The sequence below is a fragment of the Lupinus angustifolius genome, chromosome LG19, assembly GCF_001865875.1.
Source record: "Lupinus angustifolius cultivar Tanjil chromosome LG19, LupAngTanjil_v1.0, whole genome shotgun sequence".
Classification (NCBI taxonomy): Eukaryota; Viridiplantae; Streptophyta; class Magnoliopsida; order Fabales; family Fabaceae; genus Lupinus; species Lupinus angustifolius.
Window position 1 is genome coordinate 2,877,132 of NC_032027.1, and position 20,777 is coordinate 2,897,908.

Below are 20,777 nucleotides of genomic sequence, written 5' to 3' on the forward strand. Positions count from 1 at the left end.
TTCTCTCTTTAATTTAACGGTAGCATGCATGCATTATTGTGAGGGAAAGTATCAAACCATCTTTCTCCTAGAGAAAAAAAGACTTAACTCCATCCTTTATTTTTCCTACAACTTAAAACACAATGGCACTACAAAGTATTAGATTGTCTATAAAAGGAGTATGTATATGGAAGCACTCTTTTACACTTAATTTTAAGAATAAGAATGATATAATTGACATTTCATTTTACTTTTTATATTGTTTTACACGATACTTCCGCTTCTATTACTGAAGAGGAGTCTGGCTCCTATAAAAGGGGTTACCCCTTCAAATTATTTTCTCAACCTTCCATTTCTCCATGCACTTCTACAACTCTCTCACCTTGTGCTTCTTTTGTACCCTCATATCCCTTTCTCACTACACAATTTTCAGAAAAATCATGGTGTCAAAATCTCCTAGTTTATATTATTATCAATATATAACCTTTTTACTTATCAAGATTTTCATACTTACACACCTTATCTTTATTCACAAAGCCAACTCATGCTGCAATAACTCTACTATCACTTCATTAATTCCACCTAATGAGATTCTATCATCACTACAAACACTATCTCTTGAAGGTAACTTGAGCTTAAAGAACAATGAAAACACTGCCAAAGACTTTGGCAACATATACCATTTTCCACCTCTAGCAGTTCTTCATCCAAAAACAGTTTCTGATATTTCAAAAACCATAAAGCATGTTTATGATATTGGTTCTGCTTCAAAGTTGAAAATTGCTGCTAGAGGCCATGGCCATTCACTTCAAGGCCAGTCACAAGCATATGGAGGCTTAGTCATTAGCATGGAGTCATTGCAGGGTGGTGAAATGAAAGTTCATGCTGAAGAATTTCCTTATGTTGATGTATTTGGAGGTGAGTTATGGATAAATATTCTGCATGGTACTCTTAAACATGGGTTGGCACCAAAGTCTTGGACAGATTATCTTCACCTAAGTGTTGGAGGGACTCTATCAAATGGTGGAATAAGTGGACAAGCCTTTAGACATGGACCACAGATCAGTAACATCTTCCAGCTAGAAGTTGTCACAGGTAATGCTCATGGAAAATCTATTCATACCCTCACATAACTACACTTTGTACTATGGTCTTGGCAAAACCGTAAGAGTTTTTTACACTGTCAGTTAATCATCCACCATTGATTAGTTAACTATTATTGACTCTCAAACAAAAGTAGTACAACTCAATGGTGGGTGATGTGCTGACAGTGTAAAAAACTTAACAGTATCAGTGTATAAATTTTAAACTCTTTTTGTTTTTGAACTGTTAAGGATTTTAGGAGAATTAATAAGAAGGATAGCTAATGATACAATATTAATGTTGCCCTTATAATTGGTACTTTGCCTTCAATTTTGTATTGTTAGTGGTGTTTCTCATTAATTATCCCTTGGATTTTTATAAGCTGAATGACAGTAACATTACCCTCTTTGCAGTGTGAATGCTGCATTCAGTAAACTAAAAGCATTTTGTGTGTTAATCATTGTTGACTTTTTACAAAACATTAATATGGCATGCAAAATGCTTCATTGTAGGAAAAGGAGAGGTGATTACATGCTCAAAGGACCAAAATGCAGACCTTTTTCATGGTGTTCTTGGAGGGCTTGGTCAATTTGGCATCATCACAAGGGCTAGAATTTCTCTTGAACCAGCACCAAAGATGGTGAGTGTACATTCATGCCTCTATAAATGAAGACAAAAAAATACAAATTTTATTTTTCGGTATAACCAAAGGTATCCTCTTACCTTATGGGTAAGGAACTAATCACTTTCAGAGTGTCTGATTGTCCCTCCCAACAAGTATTGTTCATAGGAATTGAATCATTGATCGTTTGGTCTACTCGATGATCTAGTCGAGCCTTACTCGATCAACGCTTTATTGGTAAAAAAACACAAATTAAATAAGCACCTTACAAGATTTGCTTATGACATAATATCTTGACTTTTTTGACAGGTGAAATGGATTAGAGTGCTCTACTCACAATTCTCTCTGTTTGCCAAGGATCAAAAGTATTTGATATCACTTGAAAACACATTTGATTACATAGAAGGATTTGTAATCATAAATAGAAGTGGAATCCTTAATAGTTGGAGATTATCCTTCAGTCCTAAGGATCCACTTCAAGCAAGCCAATTCAATTCAGATGGAAGAATCTTCTACTGTCTTGAGATTGCAAAATACTTTAATCCAAATGAAACTGAACTCATGAATCAGGTACAGCATAACAAGCAAGTTATTTAGTTGCATCTTCAGCACTTACATGTTTATTTGGTCAGGCTTTTACAGAAAATCAGAAGTTGAAAAACAAAAACAAAAAAAGCTGAAAAGCACTTCTCTGAAAAAAATCCCCAATTTACTTTAAAATAAGTATTAAAATCAGTTTTCTAGCCAAATTGTAGTTACCAAATTCTCTCATTTACCTTGCATACCGCATCCATAAAAGCTATGCAACAAAAATCACTTATTTACAGTATCTTAAAATCACTTGTTTCATGCTTAAACAAATGTCCTAAGTAATTTATTGTGTGCAACAAACAACATAGTCTCATTCAAATGCAGAGTGTTGATCACCTTCTATCAAGGCTGAGTTATATTCCACCCACACTCTTTCTATCAGAAGTCACTTATGTGGAATTCCTAGATAGAGTGCATGCTTCTGAGAAAAAACTTAGAGCAAAAGGCTTATGGGAAGTTCCTCATCCATGGCTGAACCTTCTGATCCCAAAGAGTGACATTCATGACTTTGCTGAAGAAGTATTTGACAAAATCCTCAATGGCATAAATAATGGCCCCATTCTCATTTACCCTCTCAACCAAACAAGGTATATATAGCTTCTAAACTTGATCCATACATACCAACTATACACTTTGAGCATCTTTGGAAAAGGTTCTTTTTTTGTTTCACTGTGAAAACAGCTTTTAGAAAAATGCTAATAATTTGGGTTTTATTTAAATTGTGAAAAAATGACTTTCAGAAAAGCTAAAACTTCGAAACTTACTTAAAAATATTTTTTGATTATTTTTAAATGTATAGACTACTTGTGGTGTAGGGACTAAAAACTAAAACTTAAGGGGCTAAAAGCAAATGGGAAGTTAATGTTTGGGATCAAAACACTAATTTCCATTTGCCCATGATGCAAAATTAATTATTTTTATGACCAAAATTAAAATCATCATACTTTATAAAGGACTAGAAATAGATTTAAGCATTTAATCAAATAACTTATTATCCTTCCATGATTTTTTCAATAATCCAACAAAATTAAACATTTCACTTTTATTCTCATGATCTAAGTCCTTTCTTCCTTTTGTTGTTCCAGGTGGAATAGAAAAACATCCTTGATTACCCCAGAGGAAGATATTTTCTACCTGGTAGCATTCCTATCTTCTGCAGTCTCATCTTCCACAGGTACAAACAGTTTAGATTACATTCTAACACAAAATAAAAGGATCCTAGATTTCTGCAAACATACCCAAATCAGGTTCAAGCAATATCTTCCTTATTACACAAGTCAGGAAGAATGGCAAGCCCACTTTGGGTCTAGATGGAAAACATTTGTGGAAAGAAAAACAGCTTATGACCCACTAGCACTACTTGCCTCTGGCCAGAGAATCTTTCAAAAGGCAATGTCTACCACATGTTAGATTTGATGTAAATTATTGGTAATTAATCATATATGGTTCCTTGTTCACAATAATTGTAAGCATAGCCCTTGCATTTTCTTTGAAAAGACTTGCTTTTTAAGTCATAATCAGAAGTCAGAAGATTGGATAAAGAAAACACCAAAAATAAGTCAAATGGACTAACCAACCATTTTACAAGAAAGTTTTTACAGTAACATTAGTAACAAGATTTTTTTTCCAGCACCAACCATATGACTATTTGAATTTAACAAGTACCAGTTAATATTAACTAGAAAAACATTATGACCCCTTGAGTTAAAAAAACAAGAAGATGCAGATACTAATGCATATAGCAGTAACAAATAACAATATCTATTCCCCCTTGGTAGTTCCAGTCCAGCCAAGGCCTGGCCTACTTACTTGACCCTGTGGTTCTTCATAATCACGCGCATCACGAATCGAAGCTTCGAAGTCGGTAGAATCACTGGCAACAGGAAGAACACTACTAATATCATCTCTGGCACCAAATCCTCCAGCCCTAATAACATCATCAGTTGTTATGGATGCCTCCATGTTAACATCCCCAGATACATCCATTTCCTCAACATGTGTAGTACCCTTTAAACATGTTTCTCCACCTTCCTCATCAAATATCTTTTTCTCTCGTGCGGGTCTTGTGAAATTTTTCAAAACACCTTTTTGTTCAATCTCAGAATGACTAGTATTATTTCTCTCATTATTATCTGTTCATGTAACATGACCATTAGAACAAATGAGAGTAAATATGGTAAAGAGGTTCTAAAATACAGAATTACTAAGTAAAGATTGTCCTAAAAAACCATGCAGTGAAATAAAAGTAGTTGAGATAAAAAGGAAGTAATAATAGCAGTGAGTGAGACACTTACGATGGATAATTTGATCTGATTGGTGTTCCATGAAAGATTGAAAATGGTTTTGAAGTGAGAAGGGGAAGAAGAATTGGCGAAGGTGGAGGATGCTGTGTTTGTGTTTATCAGACTAATTTCAGTTCAAAATGAGTCGGTGGGAGACATCAGCCACGTGTTACAATCAAATATGCCTTCCATCCCAAAACCCTAAATGGAGATTACACTACAATATGCCTTTAATCCCAAAACTCACTCATTTCTAAAAATATCAATCAAGTTACTCATTTTAGTTTTTTTTTAGAGTAGATAATTAATTCAATCTCCTAATGTTACAAAAAAAAAATTATATGGTAATCAAATTAATCTTTTTAGTATGTTTTACAATACTTGATAGAGACTAAATTGATCTAAAAATGATTAATTTGATGCATATTTGAAATCTTTTGCGACCATTTTGAGTTTTTCAATTTTTGAGGGACCAAATTGGTAACGTCGAAAAACATGAGAGGTTGAAATAAGTATTACTCTATTTTTTATGATCTTGGTGAAATGCATTTATAACTTTATAGTACTATCAAGAGATCTCATGACCCAAGAATTAATTCATTTCAATGTGGAGTGTCGCTTTTTAGCCTTTAGTATGATCAAGTAATTCAAATCAAGTAAGTGATAAAACAAAATTACTTAGCAAATTAACATCTCAATATTGGTGTGATTGTACAAACGTCCATATACTAACCATGGAACTAAGTTCTGAAAGTGGAGGATAGTGAGGGAATGGAAGACTTTTATCTATTATTACTATGGAGGAATCTTATTTTACTCATTTTTAGAAATGAAATACTCAACTAAAATGTCTTTCAAACTTTAACACTTTCATTTTAAATATCTGAAATAAGCACTTTATCATTAAAACTGCTTTATTCTCTCAACAGAATGTATTCTATCCTTATAACCATGACCAATTGAGAATGTGATTCCAAAACCATGATAACATACATGTTTGTAGACTATAAAGAAACACTAACAGGACCATAAACAAAGTTACAAATACAACATCAAAGTTAATCCTAATGTTTCCATACCATAGTACAAAATTAACAAAATGGGGCAGTATGAGGGAATAAGAGTGCAGCCTTGGATGGAGACATTTGATCAACAATAGCAAGCATTTCATGAGCATAAATAAATATACAAATTTTTAACTTCTCATCACAGCAGATCGATTTTGCCACTCTCTACGAGTGCCTTTATCGATTTGTAACATATGAAGTAGAGGACACCAGGCTCCATTTCAAAGAGCTTCGACCTGCAAGAACAATCGATTAAACTATTTTCTGTCATTTCTGAGAAGACAAGAACAAATTAATGCAAGAGTAAGGGAATTGCCTGTCATCAACAGGCCCATCTTCAAGCTGAATGCCAGTGAGATACTCTTTACTTCTACATAAAACAAATGTGTCTAGTTGTGGTTCTGGGACTGAAACAAACAGGATAAATGTGAATAAGTATATTGTTTATTTATGTCAAGATTCATCTTAGTTTGATGGCGATAAACATATGAAAGAAAAAGGAACTAAAGCCAAGCATGGGTTGAAGTAAGCCCAATCCAAGATAGTGAAAGATCTCAGTTAGAACATAAATGGGGAAAATGAGGGAGAAGCCTCTATGATAGAGGAATTACCATGGAAAATAATCCATAATAACTTTGATGCACCTCAATGATTTTACTGAACAATGAAATGTAAGATAAAACTACAAACAAGAGCTCCATTACACTGATCTGTATAGAACCGAGAATACGAGATACAAGATTTTGTAAGATCAAATAGCTAAACAAAAGCAGTAATCTAAGTTTAAATGAATGACCAACAATCTGACAGAAACAAACTAAACATGAAAGGAAGTAAGAAAAAAACCACCTCCACCTTCTCTTTCCAACCTTTCAGTTTTGCATGTTTGACAATATAAGTGAAATTGGCAAAGAAGCCTAACATTATTAGACTACATAGAGCAGAGTTTACTGCAGAGATAAAGGCATTGTTTGGCAATACGAGCTTGTAGCTTTTTGAATCAGTCAATAAGCTACTAGAGTCGTTCGGTAAACAAAAATTGAATGAATCTTGTAGTTTTTAGAAAGGAGAATCTAGCATTTGAAAGCTATTTGAAGAATTGAAGTAGCATTCAGAAAATGTGAAAGGAGTTTTCAATAATTCGCCTACCAATTTTACCCTTCAAAATATTTAAAAATTACCTTAGTGACATCTACTAAAAACCATATTATCTTTTAATCATTTTTCAAATTTCAACTAGTTCCAAAGCTAGTTTTACTGAACAGTTCTAGTTTAACAACTTATCTACACGACTACAAGCTTTCAGCTAGAAGCTAGTTTTGCCGAACATACCCAAATTAAAGCTCAAGACTTGAGTAAAATCAAGGTGCCGTTTGGGGCTTACTATAGGAATACATGAAATTACGGAGAGCCAAAAGGTTATGATGAATATATAGATGTATCGAAAAAATCACTACGACCATCAGCATAAAGTATTCTAGAATGGTTATTTAGTATCATCTGACTTCATAATGGAAGGATGCAGAATCGAGGGGATCGATGCACATCACAACAATTTCCGGTCACGTAAGTAAAAATCACTATCGCAAATCTCATCCATAAAGCTAGTAATTAGCAGAAAACTACAAGAATGAAAGCCAAAATTTATTGAAAAGCTACAACAGAACCAGTCAATCAGACTTTTGAGTCTGATGCCTTCAATCCAATAAATACCAGTTCTTTCATACTACTTGCCATTTTGCCAATATGCTAAAAAAGGTAAGTCATATAAAACTGGTGATTTTAAGGCAGGGCAAATTTGAATACCCAGACAGACACAAAATGGTCCAAAAGAACCAACGAAGTAACTTAACCTAAATTAACTTCTAAGGATGTTAAATTACCCATGTCATCCTCTTCACTTATAACAGATTGCTTCAGAACAGACTGATAATTTTCGGGCAACCGGGAAAGAACATTCTCCTCCACATGTTTCTTTAGGTCATCTGTACACCTGCAACAAAGAAAAAAAGACTCAAAAACCACAATAAGCATAATTTTATGCTTGCACTGAAAACACATTTTCAGGAGGGGCGACAGAAAACTGTAAAAGGTAGCCTTTCCCTCTAGTGAATTTTTTTTCTTCTTTAGATAGCCTGCTCCAGAGTTCTTCAGTTTTTCGGATGTGGAACATGTACTTTTCAATCTGCAATGAAAACACAGTCAATTTTTCTTAAGTCCTACCAGATGAAACAAAATTGACTCAACAACCATAATAATTCTGATGGCTACCTTCTGGATGCGGACCCGAAGGTATGATCTTAATAGAAACAAAGTTCTATCCAAATCCATTTGGTATAGAGATAACGAAAGAGGGTCAGCATCATCAGTAGAATTCTCCTCCACAGTTTCTTCCTGCAAAAATATGGCACCAAATTTCAACGATCGAAAAAAACAACCTTTCTTCTATTGAAATAAAGCTGAAAAAATCTCAAAACATCCATATATACCGTCCAGATATATGAAAAAACCCAAAAACCAATTTAGTAGCATTTCTCTCAGTTTAAAAAATTATAAAAAAAACTGAACTTTAAGTAGAATTATAAAGTTACTGTGAATAATCTATAATAAAAACCCATAAAATCCCATTTTAGTATTATTGATCTTAGTCAATTTAAAAAATAAACCAAAATTGAAATCCATTTCAGTTTGCCATGTCTGTGAAGAAAAGAGGGGTTAGGGTTTAAGGAGGTGAAAAAATACCATCAATTGAATCTGTTCTGTGACACGATTAATCAAATCGGATTCAAATCGAAGAATCTCAGGTGCTGACTTCTCATTACGCCAAGCTCTCTTAAGCAATTCAACGTCGGTGGTTGAAATCAAAGCCTCATATTCGTCCGTTGGTAGTGTTAGTTCTTCTTCTTCCACAGCGTTTGATTTTGAAGCCATTAACGAAAATTCACAATTTTGAGAGTGTGTGTTGTTGAATTTTGTTGCTTAGGGTTTTGGTTTTTGTTGGCGCCAAAATATCAAATGAAACCAAAATAGTGATCTCACGTGAAGAGTTTGAGAGCATGTGGTATTGCTTATCTATCACCATCTCATACCATTAAAAAATGATAAACTATATGTGGTATGTATTCTATTATTAATTATAAATTATGAGATTGTAAAGTTGAAAAATAAATCTAAGCTATTTATTTTATTTGAATATAAAACTAAGTTGGTTAATAAATAAGTATGAATTTTCAATAATTACCCTCAACAAATTTAAGTTTTGATTTTCGATCTCTTGTTCGAACTTATTGAATTGATACCACTTTTGAGATCGATGATTAAGGTTTTCTTTTTTTCCATAGAAAGATAACTTTGGGGTACATGTGGTTCCAAATTCTTTAAACTTTCGCATCTTAAAGAAATACAATTTTCTCCTCATTTAGGGGAATCACCCCATAGGGAGGGTCATGAAGCAAGGATGCTTCAAAAGGAGATTTTAATATTGACATATAGTTCAATTTGGGTGTATAAAGTGGTGATGAGAATATTAGGGACTGTTGTTAATAACTTAATGTGTCTTAACAAGTATGTGGATTTGTCATCAAACCTAATCAGGTCAACCCGGGAGAAAAATATAATTCATAATGATAATCTCGCCTCGAGGAAGACAACCTGAAGATAATATTGACTAGATCCTTTTAGTCAACGAGATTTTGAATATAAATTATAAGTGTTATTGTGACATTCACCTCTAAATCATCTTATGACGATAAATAAGATACCTTTATGGGGTAACTTAGGGATAAAGTCATACCCCTTCCACCCATTCTTGATTGGTTCTTCCACATGGCGTTGTTGTGAGTTGCTTTTTTTGTATGATTTGTAGTTTACTTGCCCATAGTGAGCATTAATGGTATGGTGTGATCAATCCAGGACGTGTAAAAAATGTCAGTTTAGTGTGACAAATGTAACCTTTGGTGTCCACATACCCTCAAGTTAATAAAATCTATGAAGTTCTTTATTCAAGTAGAAGAGAATATATCTGATGTTTAGTAATTGTACTTTGACCTTGTGCTTTGATTGTATGTGTTGATTATGTAATTACTGTGGGTTAAATGAGCTTGTGAGACATCTTATGTATATCTCTCGAGAGATGATATAAATATTATAATTTTTTACTCTTCAGTGTACGATTTATTGATGATATCTCTTTTATCTTCTCAAGATACATGCATATTTGAATAAATTTATCCTTTTACATTAAGATTATATGTAAGAATATTTAATTATGTTAAAAATTGTTTATCTCATGGTAATTCATTATATTTATCAACAATATAATGAGATATGTTGTTGTGTATAATTATATTTGATGATTTTGGAAGATTTGTATATGATATAGCATTTAATTTCACTTAGATGTGTTATTTTAGTTATTCGACGAGCCTAATAATCAAGATCATCCAATGTTTGAAGACATCTAGGGTTTCAATCCAAAGATTTGTAAAGACTTTAGTTTATAAAGTCTTATGATTCAATATATTTCAAATCACAAGTCCGAGAATCGATCTAGAACAACATCAATGTTTTCTTTCGAGTAATAACTTGGGTCGAATATAATTGTTTACCATATGAAACTTTTGACACTATTAGTTCAAACATCACCCACGTCTTCTAATATCTATCCATAATAGATGTAAACTGATAATATAAAGTTTTTTATGAGAAATTAACATATATAATATTTTATTTTAGAGAATAATAGTTAGGAACTGATAATATAAAGTTTTTTTATACTAGTGATATAATATATATTTTGTATGTATTTCTTTATTTAAGAATCAATAATTATCCCAATAAATTATGATAATTTGCTAATCATTTAAAAATATTTACAATACAATACATGCCATCATCTTTTTCTTAGTTGGTTATCTTTATCTATATATTTTCTCTCTTTCCTTTTGTTGGCAACAAGTGATGATTGAGGCGGTTCTTGAAATGAGGTTTAACTTTCACATAATAATGCATTTACACAACGTGTGAACGTTATATTGGTGGTTGCGGTAGACCGTTACGTTTTAATTTTTTTAATTCTGTAAACACATTTTGTAATGCAATTGATATAAAATATCCATCTCCTATATTAAAGTTCTAATGTTAAAAATTACGAAAATCAAGCAAGGTTAAAAAATTCTAATGAAGACAAATTTAAAGATTAAAGTGATAATTTTTAAAGAGGATAAAATTGAGATATAAAATTCATACTGATCTAATTACTGATACATCATGACCATAATAGATATAGAATGTGTTTGAATTTTTTTCATTAAGTTGAATTTACAATTTAAGAATGCAATATCTATACATTACATTAAGTGTAAAGATTATATTATTTATTATTCATTTATAATTTATAATATTATATTTTTATTTAAAGGTGATAGTTAAATACTTAGTGGTGGATGATGTATTAATAACTTAAAAATTCATTACACTTTCTTCTACTAATGAGTTTAAAATCTGTGCACCGACAGTATAAAGTTTTATGTATTAACTAACAGTATAAAAAACATTTACAATGTCAGTGTATACATATTAAATCATATGCTGATATATATTTTTGGGATATAAATAAGCATTTCACGAAGGGAATTTCATTTTGGAGTTGTTGCAACAGTTTGAACTTTCGAACACAGACAATAATTTAAAAAAAAAACCCTACTCCTCCCTCCGTGTTCGCCAATGTCGACGCCGGCGGTGCACCTCCGATCTCCGATCAACACCTCCTCCGTCGATTCCACCTCTCACTTCCCCCCTCTTCCTCACCAAGTTCCCTTTCCTCATTTCAACGCCGATAACTTAACCTCTTCCGCCACCGCCGCTACCACCGCACGCACCAGATCAAAACCCCGCCTCACCAAGCTCAGGAAGCAGTCCACGAAGTCCAGGACCAGAACCACCGACTCTGGCTTCAATCCCTTTTGCTCCGATCAGGTAACCGTTAGTGATGATATTTCTCGTAAGTTTGGGGACACAGGTTTTGTGTTCTCTGCTTCTGTTCCTGCTAGGGATTTGAATTCTGAGCAGGAAGAAGCTTCTACAATTGTGAAAGAAACGGAGGTTAGGAAGTGTGGTGGTGTGGAATTTGTGTTTAGTGCTAAACCGAGTGTTAAGGAATCGAATTCACGTGGAAATGAAGCTATAACAGTTTCTGGCGAGGGAGAGGTTAACATTAGGGGTTTTGTTTTTAACGCCAATGGAAGCAACTTGGTTTCGGAAAAGGGAAAATCTAGTGAATTTGTTGAAAACTCAGTTGGGGAGAGTAAAAGTGGGGCTAAAGTCGAGCCAGAAAAGCTGAATTGTTTAAATTTTGTTTTTGGTGACAATCATAGCGGTAAAGCGTCAAAAATTAATGTGGAGAAGCAAGAGTCTATTGGGGGTATGAGATATTCGGATTGTGTAACCGGAACAAATACAGTTGCTCATCAGAATGGTTATTTGGGTAATGATGATATTGGTAAGGTTAAGAGTGCATTTGGAAGTAGTCATGGTAGTCCTACTGCCTATAGTGCCTTTCCTTCGTATAAATTAACTGATGAGATGAAGAAACTGAACATCGACCGTTCTCAGGATGATACCAATAGAGATTCAACGAATGCACATGTGAGTAGTAGCTTTGGATTTGTGTTTGGAGGAAGTGAGAAGGCTTTTGGCGATTTTAATGTTACTTCTGGATCTATATCTAATGATCAAGAGTCTCGCACTAATGCTGCTTCTGAGAATATTGGTGGGAAGCTTTTCAAAAAATGCGAAGCGAACAATGTCCAAAATGAAACTGGTTGTGGTATTGCATATGGTTCTATAGGAACCCCTTGCTCTAAGCCATCCAGTAACAAAGGAAAAATTCCAGTACCTGAAGTTTCACAAGTGAATGGAACTGCAGCACCACTCTCCTCCTCCTCATTTGGTCTGAACTCAATTCAAAATAATTATGCTTCCACCGACCATCCCTTGAATGAAGATCATAATACGCGCAAAGATTGTTTTACAAGTACTCCCGATGCATCAAAGGAGTCTTTTATGGACTTTAAACCCCCAACATGGAGTCCTGATTGTTTTAAAGAGAATTTATTTCCTGAGTTGAATAGAAAATCAGAATCCACACAAAAGGGAAAATCTTGTAAAGAAAAAGGATCAAAATATATGAGGAGAAAATCGAGGCCACATTCCCTGAATAAGAAACCTACAAGGCTGGATCATCTGTCAAAGGAAAACAATTCCCTTGAATCCCCTGATTGTTCTGCTAGTTACTCGCCCATGGATTTTTCTCCCTATCAAGAAACAGGAGCTGATGATCAAGATGTAAAAGCTTCAAAGGATCTGAATGATCTGCACCCTAAGTTTCCCATTGGTTGTGAAGATGAACACTTAGCTGCTGCAAATAGACGAGTAGATACTAATACAGCTGATCAAAGATGTGGAGATCCAGATAATGACAAGTTATTATCACGCAATGGAAGTTCTTCGGTTGGTGATTCTCATTCTTCTGGCCCTGAAATAGTCTTGCCTAGTTTGGAAACACACCAGTTCAGCAGTAGTAGTTTGTCTGGTGCTTCTGCAGATGCTGGGATTGACTTTAGCTCAAACACTGAAAAACAGAAACCTGATCATTTTGTTCATCATCTGGGTGATTCAAAGGAGACAGATTTTGCATTTTCTGCATCAACTGCAGAGGATACTTCTTCATTTAAGGGTAAACAGAAGAAATATAGAAGGAGAAAGGGCCGCGACTCATTTGTTATCTGTCCAAATATGAATGGGAAGTTTGAATCTTCTGTTCAATTTTCACCACTTACTCCTGCCAACATATCATCACAATCTGATGGGATGGATAGATCTCGGATGAATGACCAGATCAAGGAAGGAGGTATTGCATACTCATCTACAATTCATGAAGCCTGTGACAAGTGGAGACTCAGGTGCTGAACATAAAATTAAAAAGAATAACTATCTTTATAAAAAATGCTCTCTCGATATTGATTATGTTGATTTCTGTTAGATTTTGAATTTTGCGTTCTTTGCTTATAATTTGGACTTTGCAATCATGATTTAATCTAGGGGAAACCAAGCATACAAGGACGGGGGTCTTTCTGAAGCTGAGGACTTCTACACACTAGGAATAAATTCTGTCCCCTCAACTGAAAGATCCGGATGTTTGATTAAGCCTCTTCTACTGTGCTATAGCAACCGTGCAGCCACACGCATGAGACTTGGAAGGATTAGAGAAGCTCTGGGGGATTGTGGGTTGGCTATTGCTCTGGACCCCACCTTTCAGAAAGCAAAGATGAGAATTGCTAAGTAAGGGTTTGTTTTTAATTGTGTTTTTAGATTTCTCACTACAGTGGTTTCTGGTTCTTTGTTCCACTCAAGTAAGGAAATATGATTTTCTTCTCCAGCTGTCACCTTTTGCTAGGAGAAGTAGAAAATGCTCAGCAGTGTTTTAATAAGTGCATGGAGTCAGGTAGTGTTGTTTGTTTGGATCGGAGAGTCATAGTAGAAGCAGCTGAAGGGTTACATAAGGCTCAGGTATTTCAATGATTTTATTTATTTCTTTATACGCGGGCAGCAAAATTGTGATAGTTTTACCTAGAGACATTTTTTAGGTAGCTTCAAATTATTGTCAGCTTCTTTATGGGACAATGTATTATTGGTTATTGCTACTACCTTAGGCATTAGTCTTTCAAGAAGCAATTAATCTTTGTTTCTGCTCTTCTATTTTTCTTTGTTTGCTTGTCTCACGGTGAGCAATTGAGCATGCTTTTATAAGATGTCTAATAAGTGTTATTCTGTATTAACAGAAAGTGGCTGAGTGTATAAGTAGTGCTGCTGAACTTTTGAAGAAGAGGACTTCTGATGCAGCTGGTACTGCTTTGGAACTACTTACAACGGCATTATCAATAAGTCCATCCTCAGAAAAAATGCTTCAAATGAAAGCAGAGGCTCTATATTTGGTATTTTCTATTCCTATTCCTTGGTTCCACTCATCATTATGCATTCTTATTCTTCCTGTTTGTTGTTTTACTGATTTTTTTTGCATATTGTAGCTGATAGAAATTTTACATTTATTGTGAAACTCCGCAGCTGCAGAAGTATGATGCAGCAATTCAGCTCTGTGAAAGTAGCCAGCATCTTGCAGAAAAGAATTTTGTTTCCTTGCCAAACAGTGGCAGCAGTTCCAATATTTCCATGCGTGATAATTACTCATCTGTTAACTTGTGGAGGTGGTCATTGATATCTAAGTGTTACTTTCATCTTGGAAAGCTCGAGGCATCACTTAAAGTTCTTGAGAAATTACAGCAAGTTGTGTCTGTGAATGACAGGTAATTCAATCTTTTACGAACAGGGCTAATTTTTCAATTACCACCTCAATCAATGCATATTCTATTTTCAAATGGTAGAGGTGCCTTATGTTCATTTCAACCATGCAGATGTGTGATTGGTAACGTTGGAGACCCACTGTCATTAGCTGCTACAATAAGAGAACTTCTGGATCACAAGGTGATTTCAAAATATTAATCTTTCTAAATTAATGCCTGAATATTAGTTATTGAAGTGTCTTGACAGTCCTCAGGTTTAGCCGCATGTCATGCAGAGCAAACTTACTGTTTTATGTCCCTTTTATGGATCTTACATCAGTGATGACATGTATTATTCTGTATTCCACGCGTGACTTAATTATTAGTTTTTTATTCAATCCATGGGAACCTTCATAATGAGAAAAGCATCCAAATAAAGTACCGTGATGTAGTTCTCTGATGGAAAATTATTTGTATCATAGAAGGGAAAATAATTTGTGTTCTTTTTTAAATCTATCATGTGACAAAATAATATCTTTAACTCCTGATTAATTCATGTTATAAATGAGAATGAGTAGGTTAGCTTCACACTCCTTCAATTGAACCATTTTCAAATTTGTAGTTTTGTATCATTTGCGGGCATTATTCTTATTATGTTGATCCTTATTATTCTTAACAACAGAATGCAGGAAATGAGAACTTTAAATTGGGAAAGTATAAAGAAGCAGTGGAGAATTACACTGTTGCTTTATCTAGCAATATCAAATCACGCCCTTTTGCAGCAATATGTTTCTGCAACCGTGCTGCTGCTCATCAAGCATTGGGCCAAATTGCTGATTCCATTGCAGACTGCAGTATGGCTATGGCCATCAGTAGAAATTATGCCAAGGTATGCTTTTCTAAAGTCCCTTCAATTTATTCAACTAATGAGTGATTATTTGAATTTTCTTCCCTGAGAATAACTCGTTTAAAAGTGGGGAAGTGATATGAACTACAGACAAAAACTTTATTCAAATTGATGAGTTTCATGGAATATGATGATTTTTTTTTGGTTGACTTTAATTTACATAGTAGGGAAGGGGAAACCTGATTACTGTTGTTTTGCAGGCAATTTCAAGAAGAGCCACCTTACATGAAAAGGTTAGAGATTATGAACAGGCAGCTTGTGACCTTAGAAAACTTATATCTGTTTTTGAATCTCAATCCGATGAAAAGGCCAAACCATCTGATTCACCTAGTGGATCAAATGGCGTGAAGGAATCAAGGCAAGCTCATCAACGTCTGCTTTCTGTGGAAGATCAAGCCAAAAAGAAAACCCTCTTGGACTTTTACCTCATCCTGTAAGTTTTTTATTCAACTGTGGAAATCCATCCCGACATTTTATATATTGTAAATTTGTAAGTTTATAACATTAAATGAAGTTGTGGGGTGACATTTCTCAAAAACGAACGTCTCAGAATTTAGAAGCCTCTTTTCCCATCTCCCTGGGGTCATCTATATGGGAGACACGTGTATAAGCCTCACTGGATGGCAGCATTCTTTTTATTGTAGTAGTTAGATGGGGAACACAGAAAGTTTTCTGAGTAACAGTAACCCAAATCAAGTTATTTGTATAGCTGTATATACATTCATAGGGATATGTAAAATGACTAAGATAATCAAAACTCTCCCTTAAGCTGGATCTTGGATTTGTTTTTTTGAGGTACACAAGTTTAGGTGCGGGGTTGCTTTATTATAAGGCTAATGCATGCCACAAGCCGTTTAGAGGGTTTACAAAAGTAGGTATAGATGATATATCAATGAAGGACCAGCTATCAGCAAGAATCAAACCCAATGCTTTGCCATTGCATCGACCACTACCCAGGCTACTACAAGTTTAGGTGCGGGGTTGCTTTATTATAAGGCTAATGCATGCCACAAGCCGTTTAGAGGGTTTACAAAAGTAGGTATAGATGATATATCAATGAAGGACCAGCTATCGGCAAGAATCAAACCCAATGCTTTGCCATTGCATCGACCACTACCCAGGCTACTACTTTGGTTCGCAAGAAGTCGATAGATTTTACCTGCCTCAGCTAAGGTAGCATTGGGTGAAGCACCATAGGAGGACTATATCTCATATACTATCCAATTTTAGAGAGGTCGCAAAGATAACCCTCTCCCGTATTCCCAAACCCATCTCATTCTCCTTGATTGAATTATCTAAAGGCAAAAGAAGTTACTTCGAATAAATGAGCATAATTTCTATAACATAATACACCAAATATTAGCATAAACAGAACACTGTCATAAAGTTTCTCCCTCACCAAAAGAGTAAAAAACCATATGGTATTCACAATAAAAAGTACTCGAAGACCTTAGGTCATCAGTCTTTTCTGAAATTTATTTTCTGCTTTATTTCTTTAGGTGCTTTGTCGAGCAAATTTCCTTTTTAACACCATTTGAGGCTATCTACTTTTAAGTAGTTCTATTACACAGAATAATATTTGTGTATTATATTGTATATGTTAAGTGACTAATTACACAAGGATGAAACCTTTCAGAAATCAATTGAAAGTGTCACTGCTCATTATCTATGTTGTCAAAATGCCAGTTTTCCATTACAATGTCCATGTTGTTTAATATGCATTGAGCTCCTCAGTTTTCTACTATTGATACTTTGATAGTTGCTAATTTAAAACCTCCAATCCATGTTCTGTTCTTTACAATGTCAACACCAGAGGAACTAAACCAGCTGATACAGCATCTGATATCAAGAAGGCATATCACAAGGCAGCTCTCAGACATCACCCAGATAAGGTTTGAGTCTTTCTGTGCCTATTATATTAGCTTAATATAATTATTTTTTAATTCTAGTTTCTAAACGTATGTTAAAAACTTTCTTCTATCTGTTTCTGGTTTGAATTTAGGCCGGTCAGTGGCTGCCAAGAAGTGAAGTCGGAGATGAAGGTAAAGTATGGAAGGAAATTTCACAGGAGGTGCACAAGGATGCTGATAGGCTTTTCAAAATGATTGGAGAGGCATATGCTGTGCTTTCTGACCCTGCCAAGGTTATACTAAGACATTTTTCTAGTTAATGAATCTTAATACATGAAGAATTAGGGATTGAGGGAGAGAGATAGGAGACAAATAATAATTGGACTTGTAATTGTTCTCTATATGATCACTAACATGCTCTACTGAAATGGTCATGTACACTCCTGTCTTAAGCACTTAACTAACTCTCAAGCACACATAACATGTGCTATACTATGTCTTGCAATTTGCAAATAATGCTAACCCTAGTAGTCAGTACACCCCAAAGTTTTTCTGAACTAATCTGGCCCAGTACGATTATGTTTTACAAAAGCTTTTCTATAAGAAGGTGTCAGCAATCTGTATTTTCTCTTTTCTTGAAAGGCTGGGTACAAACTAAGAATTAATGTGCCAGCCGCCTGTGTTATTTCACACTTAGTAAAAGCCAACCGTGTTATCCAGTTTGCTTACTCTTTTAGGACACTAATCTTCCTCCACCAAAAGGAACCATGTTTGACACTTGACCTTGCCTTATTATAATCTTATAATAGAGATCTAACCTCTATTAATCCACATGGTAATCAGAAGATGCAAACCACAGTCCTGCACATTCATGCCATTTGAAAGTGTATTCACGTGAGAGTGGATGGTTTACATTACCAATTATCTCAACCTTCAATTGCAATAAGTTCTCTTTCAGAATAGCTACACCTAACTTCATCCCAAAAAGTAAAACTAGCTCACAGGGGAGGGTAGTCATTATAAATGATTAATGACGTGGGACTTAACACACCCACCTCATGCCCAAAACTAGAGATTTGGAGTGTGAAGTTGGCAATTCACAATACCAGACATCTGTGGTGGCCTGACATCAGCATAGGGTATGATACAATATTAGAGTAAATAGACCTTATTCCTCCTGAAAAACTATCCGATGGGGGAGGTAATCATTATAAATGGTTCTTCACTAATTTACTCAACTGATGTGAGGCTTAATGTTTTCTAATGGATTTCATTAATTTGAAATGTGCCTACTGCTCAATATGTTGCCGGAAAAGGATTTCATTACTCAGGAAAGTATGATATTTACTGTGGAGGTTTTCTCCTTTGTTTTCCGTTTTCCTTCTTTTTTGTTGTGGAGGAAGTTGTTCACATTTTGAGACTAGTTGAGTTTCTTTAATTTTCAGCAAGGGTCTGTTGTTGCTCATCTGTTTTGTAATTAATTTTAGACTGACGTTTCTATTTTTCATTGATCATAGCGCTCAGAGTACGATCTGGAAGAGGAGATAAAGAAAGCTTCTCAAAGTAGCCAAGGTGGCACATGCAGGAGATCTTCAGATTTTTATAGATATGAAAGATCATCTGATGGTTATAAATCTCCCTCTGACAAAACTTCAAGCAGACGGTATTATGGACGAGATCAATGGAAGACATATGGAAATTCATATTCTCGATGGTAAGAGGATTCTCAACGAGTGCTTCAACATCCCTAAGCCGGGTCCAATTGAAAGTGACATTCTCTCTAATTCTTGATGGACCTAAGTTTCATGATGGTGTGAAATAAGTTGCTCAAAACTGCTTTGGCAGGTAACCATTACTCCTACTCCATTGAAAGTGCTTCCGTCTATGACCCGTTTTCCCCATATGGTCTGACTCAGGCCATTACTCAAATAAGATTGTATGTAGATATTGCAAACATGAACTATATTGAGTTGGGAAATGAGGCAGGAACAGTCACAACTAACAGACAGATATAAGTGTTTAACTGATTCAAGTAATAAGGAATTGATGTACCTACCTGCCCCTGTGGAAATGACCATTCCATGCTTGTTGGACAATAGTTTTTCAAAATGAGAAATGGGCAGTGCAAACAGAAAGTTAGGCAAAGACAAACAAAGGAGCCGAAAAAGTTCTACTTCTCCCTTGAATATCATAGATGTTGTTTAAGTTATCGTGTATCAGTGTTTTATCTGGATTTAGAACCTTAATATAGGAAAAAATCATTACCCATTTTTTGAGTTTAATATCTATATATACTAGCACAGCATTCCTATTGTTTGAGATTGTATTTTGAAAAAACTTGCTGATCTGAAAAAGTTGGATCAAAGATGAATCTGGTGATAATTTTCAAAAGTGAAGCTAAGGCATCAAGAGGTGAAGAGTGTGAAACCGTCAACCTATTCCTATTGTATGTCAGCAATTTTTTGTTTTTCCCACATGTTCTTGAGTGATGTTTTTAGAACACAACCTATTCTCCATTTATATGATTTTAAAAGGTAGACCCACAATTTGAAACTCCGAACCTCAGTCACAAATTTATGTAAAAATATGCAGTTGCAAATTCATTAGAGAATCATTATGTAAAAATATGTAGTTACAAATTTATTGCATAAACATATCTAACCTCTAGGATGACAAATTTATTACATAACTTAATGTCTTAAATTATGTGAAATTTGATAAGGTGTAATAAACCAGTATAAACCGTTGAACAATTGCATGCCAATCTTATTATTTTATCTACATGTCTAGCATTTTAAGTAATGCTCAACATCAACGTGTAAATTTTCATATATCATTATCTATACGTTTCAGTATCATGAAAATAGATAGCTCTTTTGAAATGTCTATTTTTTCTTCATTTTCCATAGTAAAGAAAATGGTACTATAAAAATTATGTATATTAAAATGTTTTGATTTAATATGTTGGTATTGTTAAGGTATCCCCTCATCTTTTTTAGTAAGGAATTAATTGTTTTCGGGGTTGGAAATTGTCTCTCCCAATAAATGTCGCTTACAA

General features: G+C 34.5%; 4 protein-coding genes across 6 annotated transcripts; 2 read left to right on the forward strand and 2 right to left on the reverse strand.

Moving 5' to 3' along the window:
* LOC109334683 (cytokinin dehydrogenase 9-like) lies at positions 301 to 3,981 on the forward strand. Its single transcript, XM_019570573.1, has 5 exons — positions 301 to 1,074; positions 1,575 to 1,702; positions 1,994 to 2,254; positions 2,600 to 2,862; positions 3,361 to 3,981. Exons 1-5 carry the CDS (start codon positions 339 to 341, stop codon positions 3,683 to 3,685), a joined length of 1,713 nt encoding a protein of 570 aa, XP_019426118.1. The 5' UTR covers positions 301 to 338; the 3' UTR covers positions 3,686 to 3,981.
* Positions 3,917 to 4,715, reverse strand: LOC109334686. The gene is made up of 2 exons (XM_019570578.1): positions 4,570 to 4,715; positions 3,917 to 4,407 (listed from the first exon to the last, which is right to left on the reverse strand). The coding sequence occupies exons 1-2, from the start codon at positions 4,598 to 4,600 to the stop codon at positions 4,037 to 4,039; spliced, it is 402 nt and encodes a 133-aa protein (XP_019426123.1). The 5' UTR covers positions 4,601 to 4,715; the 3' UTR covers positions 3,917 to 4,036.
* Positions 5,460 to 8,666, reverse strand: LOC109334685 (DNA replication complex GINS protein SLD5). Its single transcript, XM_019570577.1, has 6 exons — positions 8,367 to 8,666; positions 7,896 to 8,018; positions 7,727 to 7,809; positions 7,508 to 7,617; positions 5,941 to 6,031; positions 5,460 to 5,860 (listed from the first exon to the last, which is right to left on the reverse strand). Exons 1-6 carry the CDS (start codon positions 8,553 to 8,555, stop codon positions 5,764 to 5,766), a joined length of 693 nt encoding a protein of 230 aa, XP_019426122.1. The 5' UTR covers positions 8,556 to 8,666; the 3' UTR covers positions 5,460 to 5,763.
* Positions 11,284 to 20,267, forward strand: LOC109334616. Of its 3 annotated transcripts, XM_019570487.1 has the most exons (13): positions 11,284 to 13,585; positions 13,725 to 13,964; positions 14,063 to 14,192; positions 14,465 to 14,617; positions 14,748 to 14,986; positions 15,095 to 15,164; positions 15,645 to 15,851; positions 16,070 to 16,302; positions 17,683 to 17,761; positions 17,872 to 18,012; positions 19,237 to 19,307; positions 19,353 to 19,655; positions 19,690 to 20,267. In XM_019570487.1, the coding sequence occupies exons 1-12, from the start codon at positions 11,349 to 11,351 to the stop codon at positions 19,435 to 19,437; spliced, it is 3,885 nt and encodes a 1,294-aa protein (XP_019426032.1). In that variant the 5' UTR covers positions 11,284 to 11,348; the 3' UTR covers positions 19,438 to 19,655; positions 19,690 to 20,267. The 3 variants fall into 3 exon arrangements, with proteins under 3 accessions (XP_019426032.1, XP_019426031.1, XP_019426030.1); XM_019570486.1 differs by having other exon boundaries at positions 19,237 to 19,564; positions 19,664 to 20,267; XM_019570485.1 differs by having other exon boundaries at positions 19,237 to 19,655; positions 19,690 to 20,266.